Source organism: Sparus aurata, chromosome 23, assembly GCF_900880675.1.
Source record: "Sparus aurata chromosome 23, fSpaAur1.1, whole genome shotgun sequence".
In the NCBI taxonomy this organism is placed as follows: domain Eukaryota; kingdom Metazoa; phylum Chordata; class Actinopteri; order Spariformes; family Sparidae; genus Sparus; species Sparus aurata.
The window spans coordinates 9,049,953-9,066,134 of record NC_044209.1 but is presented as its reverse complement, the minus strand read 5'-3'; the positions used below and the strand labels follow the sequence as shown (position 1 = coordinate 9,066,134).

General features: G+C 47.0%; 1 protein-coding gene across 3 annotated transcripts in view; it reads left to right on the top strand.

The window, feature by feature from the left end:
• The window catches only part of tnrc18 (trinucleotide repeat containing 18), a 46,868-nt gene extending 32,852 nt beyond the window's left edge, over positions 1 to 14,016 (top strand). For all 3 annotated transcript variants that reach the window (XM_030408954.1, XM_030408953.1, XM_030408952.1), the window contains 12 exons: positions 312 to 832; positions 1,293 to 1,427; positions 2,081 to 2,222; positions 2,316 to 2,433; positions 3,901 to 3,976; positions 4,192 to 4,300; positions 4,638 to 4,754; positions 5,576 to 5,728; positions 6,402 to 8,191; positions 8,310 to 8,546; positions 9,019 to 9,093; positions 10,109 to 14,016. In XM_030408954.1, coding sequence (XP_030264814.1) covers positions 312 to 832; positions 1,293 to 1,427; positions 2,081 to 2,222; positions 2,316 to 2,433; positions 3,901 to 3,976; positions 4,192 to 4,300; positions 4,638 to 4,754; positions 5,576 to 5,728; positions 6,402 to 8,191; positions 8,310 to 8,546; positions 9,019 to 9,093; positions 10,109 to 10,315 — 3,680 coding nt within the window. In that variant the 3' untranslated portion in view covers positions 10,316 to 14,016. The remainder of the gene's footprint in view (positions 1 to 311; positions 833 to 1,292; positions 1,428 to 2,080; positions 2,223 to 2,315; positions 2,434 to 3,900; positions 3,977 to 4,191; positions 4,301 to 4,637; positions 4,755 to 5,575; positions 5,729 to 6,401; positions 8,192 to 8,309; positions 8,547 to 9,018; positions 9,094 to 10,108) is intronic.
• Positions 14,017 to 16,182: the final 2,166 nt, after the last annotated feature.

The following is a 16,182-nucleotide window of genomic DNA, read 5'->3' as shown; positions in this document are numbered from 1 at the left end:
TCAGTGTAATTGTAATTTTTGTGGTCGACCAGGTTCTCCGCCTGAGTGTTTCTCCAGGACTGTGTTATTGATTCATAGTTAAATATCCATTTATTTCTAATTGTCACATCAGGCTGCCTGTAATGATTCACTCTTGAATTATTTATAACATACAAATTGATCAGTGGTCCTGTTCACGGGGTTATTGATTGCAGAGAATCTAACACCTGAGTTTATTACTTGCTGCATGTTTATGGGAGGAGTCTGTTTTGTTTTTTTTCCTTTTTGTGTTTCTACATCACGTGACTCTCTCCTCTCCTCTCCTCCGTCAGGGTCGTCAGAGTGCGAGTGGTCCGACTCTGGCTCGGACTTGCGGCTGAGGAAGTTCCCTTCGCTGCTGCACGGGAAACGCTCCGCCCCTGAGCTCCCCCTGCTACCCCCGGCAACCCGCCGCATCGACCAGACCAGCCCCACCAAGCGAGATGATGCGCTGCCAGTCAAACGCAAGCCCCTGCCCAAGCCGCGCCCCTTGCCCCGGTCACCTCGGCGATTCAGCCTCGACCTCCCCTCCAGCTCGGGGGTCGGGGGCTTCAGCGAGGACGAGGGTTGGACCCGGCGACGCAGCGAGAGGATTTTCCTCCACGATGCCACCACCACCACCACCACCACCACCGCCGCCGCCACCACTACAACCAGTCAGACGCCTGCACCCGCCTCCACCTCCTCTAATCAGAGCTCCTCCTCCTCCTCTTCGTCCTCCTCCTCCTCCAGCTCTGCCCCACCTCTCACGCCGAAGCCAGCCTCCAGACCCAAACCCGCTCCGCCCAGCAGAGAGGGGAAAGATGTGGTGAAAGTACGTCAATAATTCATCAGCTTGTTCTGCACCAACTGACACGAGGCTGAAAAACAAAGAGGCTGTTGTATTTCCTCCTCCTCTCTGTGCTCATCTTCCTCTTCTGTTCCACTCGTCTCCTCCTGCCTAAAAACTCTGGTTCCTTTACATCCCCTTTTTATCTCCCTTGACACCTCGGTGTGCGAGAGTGTATGTTTAAGTGTGTGTGTGTGTGTGTCAGAGTGCCAGCAGGGTTTCCCAGTACTTCAGTCACTGCAGCACTCCCCTGCTGTCTTTGCCGTGTTGCTGACAAGAAAGGACAACTGCAGGAAGCCTGGCAGCATCCCACCCTCAGTGTGTGTGTGTGTGTGTGTGTGCGCGTGTGCGTGTGTGTGTGTGTGTGTGTAGATCTGTCCAGTAGTGGGTGCAGTCATTCATATGCATGTTTTTAACTCTGTGTGTTTGACTTTTTGAAAACCAGAAAAAGAAGCTGAAGGACTCTCCTCTGCCTGTGAGCCCGTCCACGCTGTGCGGTCCGGTCCCTGAGGGCCCGGTGCCTCTGAGCCTCAGCCCGTCACGCAAGAGCCAACCAAAAGCCAAGACCAAGGCCAGAGAGGTCAGTGGGATGATGGATCAGCTGCAAAGCCATTATGGATGTGAACTTAATTATCTTGGCAAGGACAAAACCGGAGCCTATTAGCTGTTAAATGTGCACACACAAACACACGCACACACAGTTGACACTGCTGTGTTACACAAACACATGAATAAGTTGCAAGAAATTAAACTGATAGCTTCTGTTGCAGCTAACACTGTTTTGTTCCGTCAACGAGAGGAAAAAAAGTAAACCTCTTGTATCGTGCTATTTTCTGCCAAAGTGTTGCATTGCTCTCCATCTGCCACCAGCTCGAAACTCGAGTTTGTTTTGGAAACAAGAAAGGCAGCTAAAGTGTGTGTGTGTGTGTGTGTGTGCGCGTGTGTGTGGAGCGCATTGTGGCGGCGGAACAGCAGAGGAGATTGTGTATTCAACAGCATAAGTGTTGTAATATGTTGCTGCAAAGTTAATTTGCGGTGCGTCAGCCTGGTAGTTTAGTGGGCGGCCTCAAATTAACCTTAAGGAGCGGGATCATTTCATCATCATCATCTGGGTTTTTGGAGTTTAAACTAATAGATTTCAGGCAGTTTTTTCCACTTAAATGGATAATTAGCGCTCTGAAATCAAAGCCCTTACGCAAGTGTGTGTGTGTGTGTGTGTTTGTGTGTCTGCAGCCTTCCAGGGGAGCAGTGAGCCGGCTGATGGAGAGCATGGCAGCTGACGAAGACTTTGAGCCCAACCAGGACAGCAGCTTCAGCGAAGACGAGCTCCTCCCGCCGCGCAGCAACAGCGTATCAGAGAGGTCAAACACACCTGGTCAGTATACAGACGCCATCTGCTGCTGCTGCTGCTGCCCCCGACACTGTTCACAGCGACATGCTCATTTATCGCACGTGTTGTTGTGCTCAGCTCCAGTGCAGTGCGTGCTGGACAAAGACTCCCTGGTGGACGGACTCAGGGTTCTGATCCCAATGGACGACCAGCTACTGTATGCAGGACACGTGAACACCGTCCACTCCCCTGACATGTGAGTACACGGCAACAGGACTCCGCGGTGACTGACTGTGAAAGGACAGTTTCTGTTTTTCTGTTTGTAAAAAAAAAAGCTGCACATCAAGCCGCATGCTCCAGTTTCCTTCCCCTCTAAAGTTAGTTGTCCTTGAGTTTGAGAAAGACCTGATTCAGCTGCACACAGCTGACAGGTGCACAGAGAAGCCCCAGAGAATTGTACTGGAAGAGAAAAGACTTGTGGGTAGGAACCACAGTGACCTGTTTTTCAGAGCTTGGTTTATTTTTCATATTCACAACCCAGGACGAGGAGTGATCTGTCTATCTAAAGCCCAATCGAGTAAAAGTAAAGATATCGTCTCAGAATATCACTCTGGTTCAGACAATTAGAAGTTGAGTAAAACTCTGAAAGTTTCTTATGTTAAATGTACTTGATAATCAAAAGTCCAAGTGAAAGTAATTACAATGTACAGTTTTTATGGACTGTATACCACTGGTCAAGAATTTAGGTTGAAATCATTTTTGAAAATAACTAAAAAAATTTAGCACATTTACCATGTGAGGAAATAACAGTTTTGATGTTGCGATGTCTGTGGTGTGGTTTTACAGAGATATCTACCGTTGTTAACATGCTAACCAGCTAGCCCCAGCCCATCCCCATCCAAAGCTACTGTGCTAGCGATGTCAACAGCAGCACATCCCCGATCCCACAGCTCCCAGTCCATGCTGCTAGCTGCACGGCTAACAGAACTAACCAGCTAACAGCAGCTACAGTTAGCAGCAGTTATATGCTCCGCCCAGCTGTACTAATTCTGACTTAAATATTGCGTCTTTTAAAGGGATAGTCTGTCATTGGAAATCAGCATATGTGCTTTCTTGCGGAGAGTTGTATGAGGAGATTGATATCACTTTTACATCCGTGCGTCAAAGTGGCTGATTAGCGTAGCTTAGCTCAGCATGAAGACTGGATGCAGAGCTAACTCAACTGCTAATGAAGGAGATATAAAATGTTAACAGGTGAGCTTTAGAGGAGCTGGTCGGCAGTAAGCGTTGTGCAGAGTCAGGCTAACTTTGTCCTTCTGTTTTCAGTCTTTATGCTGAGCCAGCGACATTAGAGTGGTGTTGATCTCCTCATCTAACTCTTGGCACAAAAGATAATCACATTTCCCCAAACTATACCTGCAAGAGTACACAAACAAGAAAACATAGAGCGCTACATTTATATTCTTTTTTTCTTTTTTTTTTGGTAATTTAGCTGAGGCTCAAATCCTCAGTGGTTCAATTAAAGGAAAACAAACAGAGTAAAGCCGTGTTCAGACGGGATTAATATTCCCGGAGGGATTGTCCGTCCACGCTCTGGACAACATTTTAGCCTGAGCCAAAGTACTGTAATGGCAGTTAGTAAAAGGCAACACGTTCCCCGGCTTGTCACACATCAGAGCAGTCAGAATCGAGATAAAGACTGACACAAATGTCCTCCCCACAGATACAGCGTGGTGGTGGAGGGCGAGAGAGGGAACCGACCACACATCTACTGCTTGGAACAACTGCTGCAGGAGGCTGTGAGTAAACTGGATCACATATAGATCCTCCACGTTAGTGCTCCTCTCCACTCTATTTCTGGTGACACGTGAGATACGAGACACTCTGAAGTGTGAGGAAAGGGAGAGTGCAAAGTCTGGCCTGTGAAATAATGCGTGTGTGTGTGTCTATGAGGGTGGCAGCGTCTGCCGTGTTATGTTGACGTATCAGAAGTCGTTTCGCTCTTTCTGTGCAGATCATCGACGTGAAGCCTCCCTCGGTGCGCTACCTCCCAGAGGGCACCCGCATCGCTGCCTACTGGAGCCAGCAGTACCGCTGCCTTTACCCCGGCACTGTTGTCAATGGTACACACCCACACACATACACACACCACTTACATGATTTGATTCATAATCCACTTACATGGACAATTTAATTGTAGCTGGCAGCACAAACAAACGTAAAAGATCTTAACAGAGCCTTCAGTGTGCGACGCAGCAGGGTTTATTAGTTTGAAGAGCTGATGGTAATGGGAACATAACTGGTCTGGGTTCAATTCAATTCACTGAGCTTTACTGCGCTGAACAATAAGAACCTATATTGCTTTAGCGTTCTGACACAGTTAAACAAATCTGCAAAGCGTCAAAATCAAATGCTCTCTGTTTACCTGTGACCGTTTTATTTATTATTTTTTCCAAACAGGAAGTTCAGACATTGACGAGAACGACGATCTCATCACGGTAGAGTTTGATGATGGCGACACAGGTCGCATCCCCCTCTCGCACATCAGACTGCTGCCGCCGGACTACAAGATCCACTGTGAGCGTGCACACACAGACACAGACACACACACACACACACACACACACACACACACACACACACACACTCTCATAGATTTTGTAGACGGTTCTGCAACAGCAACATCTCTGTCATGGAAATTTTTCCAGAGGTGTCAAAAAGGCACACATTCTTTGCTCAAGTAGAAGTACCGATCAGTGTACAGTGTAAGTAAAAATAAAAGTGAAGAAGAAGTTGGATTGAAATCAGTCTTGTGATATTGGGAAGGCATCGTGTGACGAGGCTTGCAGGCTTGTCTGCCCGAGTTTGCATGAATGTGTGTGCGTGTGTGCGTGTGTGTGTTGATGGTTTTAGCATTAGTGTTCCCGGTAGAGTGCTGCTAACTTATAGCTGTTCCGGTACATGGCCACTCTTTAACTTGCTGTGTGTGCACTGTATGTATAGTTGTTCCTAAGTGGACATGTTCTCCAACACTAAAGCTTCATTCTGGCCTCATGAGTGTCCACATCAAACGCACGTACAAGGAAAGAAACAACATGAAGCGCTCTCAGGACAAAACTGAAAATATTTATGGAGCACGGAGCTGAAAATATCTCATAACGTGAAGGTCTTCTCTCTGTGGGCACTTTTGTTGCTTTCCGCACATCAGAAGCTGCTGTAAATATTTATCTTTTTTGCAAGCAAGGTGCTTCCACACTCAAAAACACATCATGGCGTCCAAAACAGCCGATCACCTTGGCTCAGTTGAGAGGTTCAAACATGGCAGGCAGCAGAAGCACAAAGGTAAAAATCTGCAGAAAGAAAACACTAAAGCCTGCCGGCGCTTTGCTTCTGTCCAGGCGCTGAGCCGTCCCCTGCCCTCCTCGTGGCCAGCTGCTCCAGGAGGCGAGTCCGAAAGTGCAGCAAGGAGGGCAAAGAGGCCGGAGCGAAGCCGGAGGAGACCACTCCCAAGATTAAAGGGAAACCTGGACGCAAACCCAAACCCAAACCAGGTGAGCCAATCACACTGCTTCATCAGCTAGAATTAGTCTTTAAGAAGTCTTTTGTAGATTCATCAGGGCTTGAATCTTGAGTTGAGCATCATCATCATTATCTGATCAATAAAACACTACTGAAAGTGTTTATCATGGAAGAGAAACATGTTCCACTTGATTGTTAGGAATAATCAAGTGTGTTGCTGCTGTCCTTATTTGAACATATTTGTCATCCAGACCATTAAAGGGCCAAAACCAACAATGCCTTTGTCACATTCTTCTTCTGATGAGTCTTTTTAAAACAACAGAACCAACAAAAATAGCCCAAAGCTCAGGCAGATCTTTCATCAAACATCCCATTTTTGACCACGGCTGTCATCTCTCACGTCAGTTTAATGAATTTCCTCAAACGGCCCTGTTGTTGTTCTGCTGCTCGTGCTGTAATACACGGAATGTTGCTTGTCTGATTTGCTGACGCTGGCCTTGTTTCTCCTGGGTAAGCAGTTCCTCAGAGGCAGTGTTTTCATTTCAGAATAATTTCTTTGCTGATTTGTCTGCCGTTCTCAGCATGTGAGGCTGCAGACCACAGACAACATGAAGCCACACAAAGAAAACGTCAGCATGTCCAGTGTAAATACATTTATGGTGTAGCACAAGTTCATTTTTAAAAAAAATGTTTTTCTTCTTTCAGAGACCTCTATGAACCCAGATGGCCGGGAGAAAGCTGATCCTCCATCCTCCTCCACCCAGCCCTCAGAGAGACCCCAGGCTCCGGCTAAGCCTCCCCAGGACAGGACCTTGTCTGTCCAGAAGGCGGCTCAGGAGAAGCCGCAGCCTGCATCCCGGCCCACAATGGGAACCCAGCCGAAACCGGCCCGCAAGAGCTCCACCACCTCCCCTGCAAGCAGCCCTACCCTTCCCAACCCAGTGCCCAGGAAGTCCAGCTCAGCCCAGCCTGCTCCTTCTAAACCCAGCCGCCCTCTTCCTCCCTCCCTCTACCCCTCCACTTACGGGAAGGTGCTGACTGTGGATCTGTACAGCGAGCCCAACCTCAGCTCCTACAACAGCCAGCGCAGAGAAAGAGACAGTACCAGCAGCGTCAGTCCCACCGCCAACAGGCCAATGTCCAGGTCGAGCATGTCCTCTACTGCACCCAAGCCAAGTGCTTCATCCACACCGAGGCCCACGTCTGCCTCCACGCCCAAAACCAAATCCTCCTCAGACCATCACAGCAGCTCCAGACCCAGTCTCAGCTCTGGACTCATCCCCAGCCCCATCTCGAGGCTTTCGGCAGGTAAACCAAGCTCTTCACTCACTCCCAGACCTTCATCGTCATCTTCGCTGTCATCCTCATCCGCCCCCAGGCCCAAACTGAAGATGCCGTCCGAGCAGATATCCTCCAGCGCCAGACCCAGCACCATCTCCAGACCGAAGCCCAGCCAGGGGCAGAGTGACGCAGGCTCGGTGGTGAGGCGCAAGCCCCTGCCTGCCGAGCCCCTCGTGAAGCTCGACCACGAGGGCGTCACCTCCCCCAAGACCAAGAAGACCAAGGCTCTGATGTTGCTAGAGGGTCGGGGCGTCAGACGAGATCACACCCCCATCGCTCCAGCAGCAGCCAGTCCGAAGCCGCTTGCAGCTAAACCGAGAGCTCCAAATAGAGAGACCGTCCCGCCAGAGAAAGACTACAAGGCGCCTATGATGGCGAAGGAGAAGGCAGAGAGTCGCGGGAGCGCTGGTACAAGAGGACAAGAGATGGATACAAGGGAGGAGAAGGGTAAAAAGGAGGAGAGGAGGGAGGTGGAGAAAAGAGAGGAGCGGAAGATGAAGGAGGAATCTCAGAGTAGCAGCAGCTCAGAGTCCGAGGAGGAAGGACAGAAAGGGAAGATGAAGAAGAAGAAGAAGAAATGCACCTCAAGTTGCTCGTCCTCCTCTTCGTCCTGCTCTGGTTCCTCCTCCTCGTCTTCCTCCTCGTCCTCTTCGTCGTCCTCTTCATCCACCGATGACTCCTCCTGCAGCTCGGATGAAGAGCGGACCCCCACGCCTCCACCAGGCCCCGTCTCCCCACCTCCAGTGCAGGACAAAGTGAAAGAAGAGACCAAACGGGAAAAGGAAGAAGAAGAGGAGGAAGAGGAAGAGGAGGAGGAGGTGAAGATCGAGACGGAGGTGAAAGTGGAGGAAGAAGAAGAGCTGTCTCCTCCCTCAGAATCTCCCTCTCCTCCAGCCTCTCCGGCTCCTGCTCCCACTAAACCTGCTAAACCAGCCACCGGGAAGGGCTCCGGGCAAAGAGGTCGTCCCCCGAAGCCGAAGCCCAGCGGAGGAGAGGGGAAGGTGGGGAGACCGAAGCGGAGAGAGGGGGTCCACCTCCCCACAACCAAGGAGCTGGCTAAACGGCAGAGGCTTCCCAGCGTGGAGAACAGGCCCAAGATCTCTGCTTTCCTCCCAGCCAGACAGCTCTGGAAGTGGTTCGGGAAACCCACTCAGGTGAGGAGGAAAACGTAGAAAGAATGACAGCCAGAGTTTGTCAAACAGCCCACTGTGTTCGTCCACATGTCCCTCATTTCCCCTCCATGACCAGTCTGTCCTCTTCTGTCCTCCCCAGAGACGCGGCATGAAGGGCAAAGCTAAGAAGCTCTTCTACAAGGCCATCGTGCGAGGGCGAGAGATGATCCGCATCGGCGACTGCGCCGTGTTCCTGTCCGCCGGCCGGCCCAACCTGCCCTTCATCGGCCGCATCCAGAGCATGTGGGAGTCATGGGGCAGCAACATGGTGGTCAGGGTCAACTGGTTCTATCATCCAGAGGAGACGAACCCCGGCAAGAAACTCACCGACAAGAAGGTAGGAGTCCTGGAGAAAATAAGGTGAAGTGGCTGATGGCGTAGTGGAGTCTTTGTTGTTGACGTTAAATCACAAGACTTTGCATCTTGATGAACTGCTGCCGGAGAGTTTCGATTTTTCATTCAGCAGCAGATCATTTTGTTTCTTGAATTATTTTGCCTGAATAACAAACGATCTCATTCACAAGTGTTATGACACGTATTTAATTTCAGGAAAAGTAATTCACGGAAAAGAATATGATTTAGTTCAGTCTCAGAACTAATAGAACCTTCCAAGAATCAATTTTTCTCTCGTCTCTCCTCATTACAATATACAGTATGAGGCTGGAGTGTCATTAAAAAACTGTCATGAGTTGATAATGACTTTTTTAGTTTGTATATGATTAATTCATAGCCATTAAAGAAACGTGTCAGACTGAATACATTGTTGTGTTTGATTAGTTTGAAGCCTTTTTCACTTCATTCCTCTACAGAACTGGGATCAGATGTGTGGTCAGTCTTTACCAGCAGCTCTGCACTCGTCCATCCAGAGGAAAGACTTCATGGAGGTGAGACAAAAAACAATGTTTTATACCTGTGTACTTCAGCTCTGCAAAAATACATACATTTTGGGGATGCTAAAGTGTCGTAAATAATCAAATTTCACTCAAATGCATTAAAACTAAAGTAACGATCCTGTTAATATAACACTTAATACTTTTGGATTATTTGGTTTTTAAAAACAAGCTTCAACTTGTAAAATGTGTTGCAACATTTTCCGTTTCCGCAGCACATTTGATGCAAACTAGCTCAACTGAAATCGGTGGAAGCTAACCACACTGAGCGCCAGCCTTTTCCAGCTAGCTGCCCAGCTAGCTTGGCGCTAACTTACTTCATGAAACTTTTTTCGTTTAGACTGCAGACTGCTGTAGCATCTATGTGTATACGTAGCTAGGAAGCTTATGATAGCAAAGTAAGCTAGCTAAGCTACTAGAAGTTGTTTGTTTGACATGATGAGAAAAGATGCATTAAATCATGCACACCTACAAACAATGCTAAAGTTCAGGATTATTTCCCCAGACATGAAAATATAAAATTATAAAGCTAGAATGGTGTCTGTTAACTTGTAGATTGAGTTACCTCACTAACTTTCTTAGTGTTAGCTTTACAGCTTCATAAGGTGATGCAATAGCAGTATGCAGTATAATGTATAGATGATAAGATCAGGTAAACTGGCTGGTCTAGTTCTTGGGCAAGGCACTGATGTCCAAATAGCTCCAGATGGTCAGAGCAGCACCCTGCGTGGTGGCTCACTGTCAGCAGTGAGTGTGTGCGGGCCACGGCTCGATGAGCAGCAACAACCTTGTAGAACACTTTGGATAAAGGTGCCGTGTAAATGTAGCGAGGTTGTTTAGCATTTTGAGGTACTCTGTTACATTTTTGACTCGGCTGATAAAGTTTTGCCACATCTTTTTCATTTTTGGGGCTGAACACAGTTAACTGTGTAATTGGGTAGAAAGGTGTTTCGCTCACAATCTACAGAGCGCAGCAGATGAAAAATAAAACCTTGTGTCTCTGCCACAGCGCGCCCTGTACCAGTCGTCTCACAGCGACGAGAACGACGTGCAGACGGTCAGCCACAAGTGCCTGGTGGTAAGCGTGGAGGAGTACGAGCAGATGACCCACACGCGCCGCTACGCCGACAGCGAGGACCTCTACTACCTGGCCGGCACCTACGAACCCACCACCGGCATGATCTTCAACACCGACGGAGTCCCAGTCATCTGCTGAACGAACACAGAAACTCGCCCACAAGTTGCTGAAACCAAATCGCGACCCGACTTTGGACGCTGCCTGAGGTCTTTCCAAGTCTAATCACTGATCTTCACTCGCCATGGATCTTTCGCAGCCGCGACTCAACTCTGCTCCGATACCACGATACACTTCAACCAGACTGTCATGAACAGCTACTACTACAGAGACTGGAGACACTATAGACAGTATTAGAAGGAACGAGTCTCTTGAAAACTTTTGCACACACAGACTCCATCGACACACACACACACACACAAGCTGCTTGTGGTGTTCATGGGAAAGCTTCAGAACACACATGAGCACTTCAGTTTCCTCTTACGTGTAAATATGCCCTCCATACACACATACTTACACATGCACAGACACGTGTAAATACTCACCTCCATGTAACACACACACACACACACACCGTTATAGAGGAAAATATGAGTGTTTTATTTTCATGTAATAGATTTATGTCAGAGTACTTTTTTCTAAAGAGGTAAACAGCCGAGAAGCTTTAATGAACTGTGAACGGTGATACAGGAGAGAGGCCTGACAGACACACGCCGGTGATGTGACGTTGTGGTTATGATGTTGCCGTGGTGATGTTACAGTCATGTTACAGTCATATATAAATGTATCTACAGAACAGCAGGAGCGACGGACAGTCGTAAAAAGAGAGACGGAGATGCACAGAAAGAGAGAGGTAGAGAGTCCTTCCGACAGAAAAGCACTTAACAAAAAACAAAAAAACACTTAAAGTCTACCCTCCTTTAATTTAACCCTTCGAAATCCACCTTGACAATCCTAACTCGGACAGGCAGGGCTGTCCGCGTGCGACTAAAACTTCTGACTCCCTCTGAGACTCAGGCTTGAAGAGAGAGAGAGAGAGAGAGGAAGGAATCTTGTACTATTAAAAAGCACTTGCCATTTTCACCCTTGAGTTCCTTCACTTAAAGGAAAAATCCACCCCGAAAAACACTATGAAACAAAACAGCAGCTGCTCCGGTCGACACATATCTTGTGTGTTGTTCTTCGCCCATTTTTTTTTCGCCCCGAGGTCTAACAACAACATGAGGGGGAAAATATATATCCCAGACAAGGCAGACAGAAACCTCACCCACCACGAGATTCAGGTGTCTGGGGCGATGTCCAAAAGGAATTCTGGGAAACGTAAGACCAACTAAGCTACAACACTTGATCGCGGTGACTCCAGGAACGCACTGAACTAGTAAAACCAAATGTATCAGCAGTGTAGGAGTCCCAGAGGGTGGATTTTTCCTTCCATTTTTTTGTTTTTTTTTTTGTTTTTTTTTAGGTGTTTTCAGGGTTGTAAACATTGCAGTCAGTCCCGAGATGCATCAAGGTCGCGGCACCGACAGTCGGCACGCAGCTGCCAGCACTGATTAGATCACGAACGTAATTCAATTTTAACAGTCATCCTCCACAGTTTGGCTATTTATTTTGGCTGCAGCGTTTCCAACCTCTAAACGTCCTCTGTGAAGATGTGTTTGGTTTTTCTTTTGCTTCCGCTGTTTCATGGATGTCTATCTCCAGACCGCCACTACTTTGAACACACACTTCGCCCCTCCAGCAATCATCTTTGACATGAGTGCACTTTGAAAGAGTTCCGCCGCAGAGGAGACTCTGTGACCGGGAGTCTTGTACGTCTTCCTAGAGTATTCTCAACCCCCCCCCTCCCGCCTCTCATCCGCACGATGCCCCCTTAGGACGAACAGACACACGCCGCCACGTCCTTTATTTGCTCGTTCTTCTTTTTCATAGCTGCTTATGAATTTTATTTTATTTTTTCTACGTGCCTAGTTTGAACTGTTTTTTTTAGGGTGAGACTGTTGAATGTCATGCTCAGGGTTGTGAGCGTTTGGGCGGCCTTACTCTCCCAGGCCTTATGATGATGATGATGATGATGATGATGATGTGATGAGGATGATGATGATGTGATGATGATGATGATGCGCCAAAATCTCACTTAGGAGTAAATCAGATTCCCCCAGTCCGTTGACGTTGAATTTTTTGTGATATACATTTTTAAACGACCCTCCGTTCCTGAGCTCTTAACTCACCTAGCTACACTATTGTGTATAGAGTTTGTATCAGTATCTGTATACAGTATATGGTGTACTGTATATGTAGTATGTATCTGTGATTATCATGTTGATTTTCTTGTACGTTTCTTACCACGTTGCCCTCTCTCTGCTTCGCTGCAGAGACTGAAGATTGTCTTGTTGATATTCAATAGGTTTAATATTTTCTACTCTTTGGAGATCTGTTGGTTATGTCTGGATTTGTTCTGACTTTATTATTTTTTACTCACCCTGCGACGGCTGCAGGACGTCCCAAGATGCCGACGTCGTCAATGTAACCCTCTTCCCCCGATACCGCGACAAAAGACGTCTGCCAGTAAAAGTAACTTGTCAGTACGCGTAGTCCAGACCCAGGAAAGGAAACGTTTGAAAATGTGCTGCTAGTCTGTTAGTATTGAAACCAGGTACAGATCGACTAAATGTGCTGGGGGTTTTTTCTCAGATTATTTGAATCGATCAACGGCAGAGAAATTCTTATCTGCTCAAAGCCCCACCTGCTCGCCAAGCTGCCGCTCGAGGATCTTACCCGCCTGACAAAAAAAAAAAAAAAGTTTTGAGCGACATGCGGCCGAAATGGATCTCGGGCCGGTATCTCAGCTGTGGGAGTGTAGTGGGCACACAGGTCGCCCCGGTGTTTGCAGAGTGAACAAGTTAAAGTGCCCGTTATGAATGTTTGTTTACCCCTGGAGCTGCTAAAGCACTTTTTTTCAGTGTGTGTGTGTGTCTGTGTGAGAGGGTGGGAGACCGATAAGACATCACACTCTTATCCCCTGGTATTACACACACACACACACATGCGCACGCTCACACACCTTTGTAACCCTTTAAGGTGTGTGTTATTGCCTTCCAATCTCTGTTTGCCCCCCCCATCTCCATCCAAAGCCCAGCCTTAGGCCTTCAAACAGGGTCCAACGCACACACACACACACACACACAAACACACACACACACACGTTTTGCCCACTTCGCCTTTCATTTGGTGTCTTATATTTTAAGAGCCTGTCTTTGTATTTGTTCTTTTTATCACCGTTTTTGTTGTACATTGGCTTGACGTTTAAAAACTCTGTTTTTTGCTGTGATTTTTTTTTTTTTTCTTTGCATGTTTTGCGTCATTTATTATTTTTTTCTTCCCTTTGCTTCCCCTCTCTGAACAATCGTCCACGCCTCTCAAGCAATACTGCTGACAGGCACTGGGAGCTAGCTGCTAGAGAGAGAGAGAGAGAGAGAGAGAGAGAGAGAAAGAAAGAGAGGAATGGGAGAGAGAGAGTAAAAGAGAGAATGGAAGAGAGAGAGAGAGAGAGAGAGGTGGACTGGAGGCTGGTTCTTCGTCTGCTGTTCCTTCAGTATCGTTATCGTCCTGTTACAGAAGAAGAAGAAAAAAAAAAAAGATTATTTTGAAAATAAATAGAAAAAAATCATCTAAGTTTTGTAAATGATCCTTCACCGTCGAGGGGAGAAAAGCTATCAGAATATACTTTGTACACATGTCTAATCTTGTAAAAATGCAAAAAAATAGAATACATTTTAGAGATAAATCTGAAACCAGATATATTCTGTCACCCTATACTGTATGTGTAAGGAAATGTTTTTTTTTTCTTTTTTTTTTTTTTTTTTTTACAGACAGCAACCACGTTTATCAGTGTTTCTTTTAAATTGTTTTAGTAACTCAGTATTTTATAGTTAATCAATAAACAGATGGAACTGTACCTCTGGTGTTCTGTGAGTCTCTGGCATGAAAATCGAGCTCTTTCATGTTTTTAAGCTTCCTCTGATATCTCTGGATGACATTTGTTTTCCCTTTAAACTGCTAAAATGCCTCACGTTTCCCTTTCATCCCTTCCTTTGGTTTTCTGTCAGTCATGGAGGAGGGGGAGGGGGGGGGGGGGGGGGGGGGGGGGGGGGGGGGAAGCAGGAACACAGTTTTTTGATTCATTTTGAATTCTGAGTTAATCTAATGTTTCATCTTCGCAAAGCGGCTGAAAGATATTTTAAAAAGGAAGTTTGACTTTTTGGGGAATGGCTTGTTTGCTGTCTTGTTAAGAGTCAGATGAGAAGATCGATATGACTCTCATATCTCCTCGTTACATCTGAGGCTTCAGCCGACAGCTGGTTAGCTTGGTTTAGCATGAGGACTGGAAACAAGTGAAACTGCCTGTCCAAAGCCAACACAATTCACCAGCCAGCTACTAATTAACACACAGTATTTTCTTTATTTTCATGAAAGAAGAAGTATGTTGGATTATGTACAGGACATAGGCTCTACAATAAATAAATAGTTGCATGAGCCACCATAGCATCTCTTAGTGGTTAACGGACTACAACACTGAAGCTTCGATCGTGACTTTATAGGCTTTTTTTTTTTTTCAGCCAGAGATGACCATACTTGGATGAGCAATTACAAGGTAGCCATGCCCTAAAGCACACCCTGTTTTATTGTCTATTTTACTAAATGTACATCATTTTGTATTGACTTGAAACAAGCGATTGTGACCATGAGCCAAGGTTTTAAATTGGGTTAGAAGTTCGGTCATTTTCTCATAAACTTGCATACAATTCTTTTGGAACCAGTGGATTCACCTCTTAGAAAACCCTGGCTTCACTTCTCACACCTCCTATCATACTGGCTGTGGTACAGGACTTTTTGACTGGTGCTGTTGCCAGGCAACCAGCACAGACTCCAGGAAGTTTCTGCTCCCGTCATTCAAACTGAGAATCAGACAGCCCTGCCAGATGTTTCTCCCTGTTTCGAGTATTTGTGCTAAGCTAAGCTAATAGGCCCTTAGCTCTAGCTTCATATTTAACGTTGCAACGTGGAGGACATGGCCAGGCTTTTAGTTCAAAACATTTAAGAAGTGAACTAACATCATCAGCAGAGTTTGTGCCAAAGGTGTCTGTGTATTGAGTTGCAGAGATTGCCTTCTTAAGTTAGCATGCTAATCAGCTAGGCAGATTCCAGCCAGCTAATAGGACCACTAGCTGCAGGGCTAACTGAGCTGACTAGCTAATGGCAACTGTTGGGTATAGTGAGCAGCAGTTCATATTTACTGATTTGCTGCTCCCTATTTGTTTGGAGTGACCTCTGACAAGAAGCCGTGAAGGTGCCGCACCTTTTGGGCACAGACATGAGAGTGGCGTCGATTCTCCCGCCCACTGAGCACATTTTTTTAAAATCTCGCTGCTCGAGAAGCAGCTCACTCGCCTAAATTAGAATGCCCTTCTGTTTTATGTTTTTTTGTTCCTTGCCCGTGTGCCTGGGTTCTGTTTGTGTGGACTGCCCCTTTAATCAACAGTGGACTCCATCAGGCCTCCATTTTGGCAGCCAAGTAATGAAGCTGCTGCTGCTGCTGGTGATAAAATGGAGGAAAGTTCAGCTTCCCTGCTGAGCTGGAGAGCTGACCACAGGAGACACATTTTCCGCCGCTGACCATTCATGACTCTGCCCTCAAAGAGCTGGCAAAGATGTGTGTGTGTGTGCGTGCGTGGCTTTTGAATTCCTGTGTGTCCACGTGTAATTAAATCTTTGCTGACATGAACTGAGTGTGTGTTCCTGTTTCACGGTGAGAGCAACAGTCAGGGGTTCGGCCGCCTCTCTGTTTCCCCCAAAGGACCAACATCAGCATAACATCAGAACCTGCTGGGAGCTTCCTCTTACACACGCACACACACACACACACACACACACACACACACACACACACGCATGCATGGATACAGTACACCAGCACAGAAAGGTGTCCACACATCCTAACACTGGCG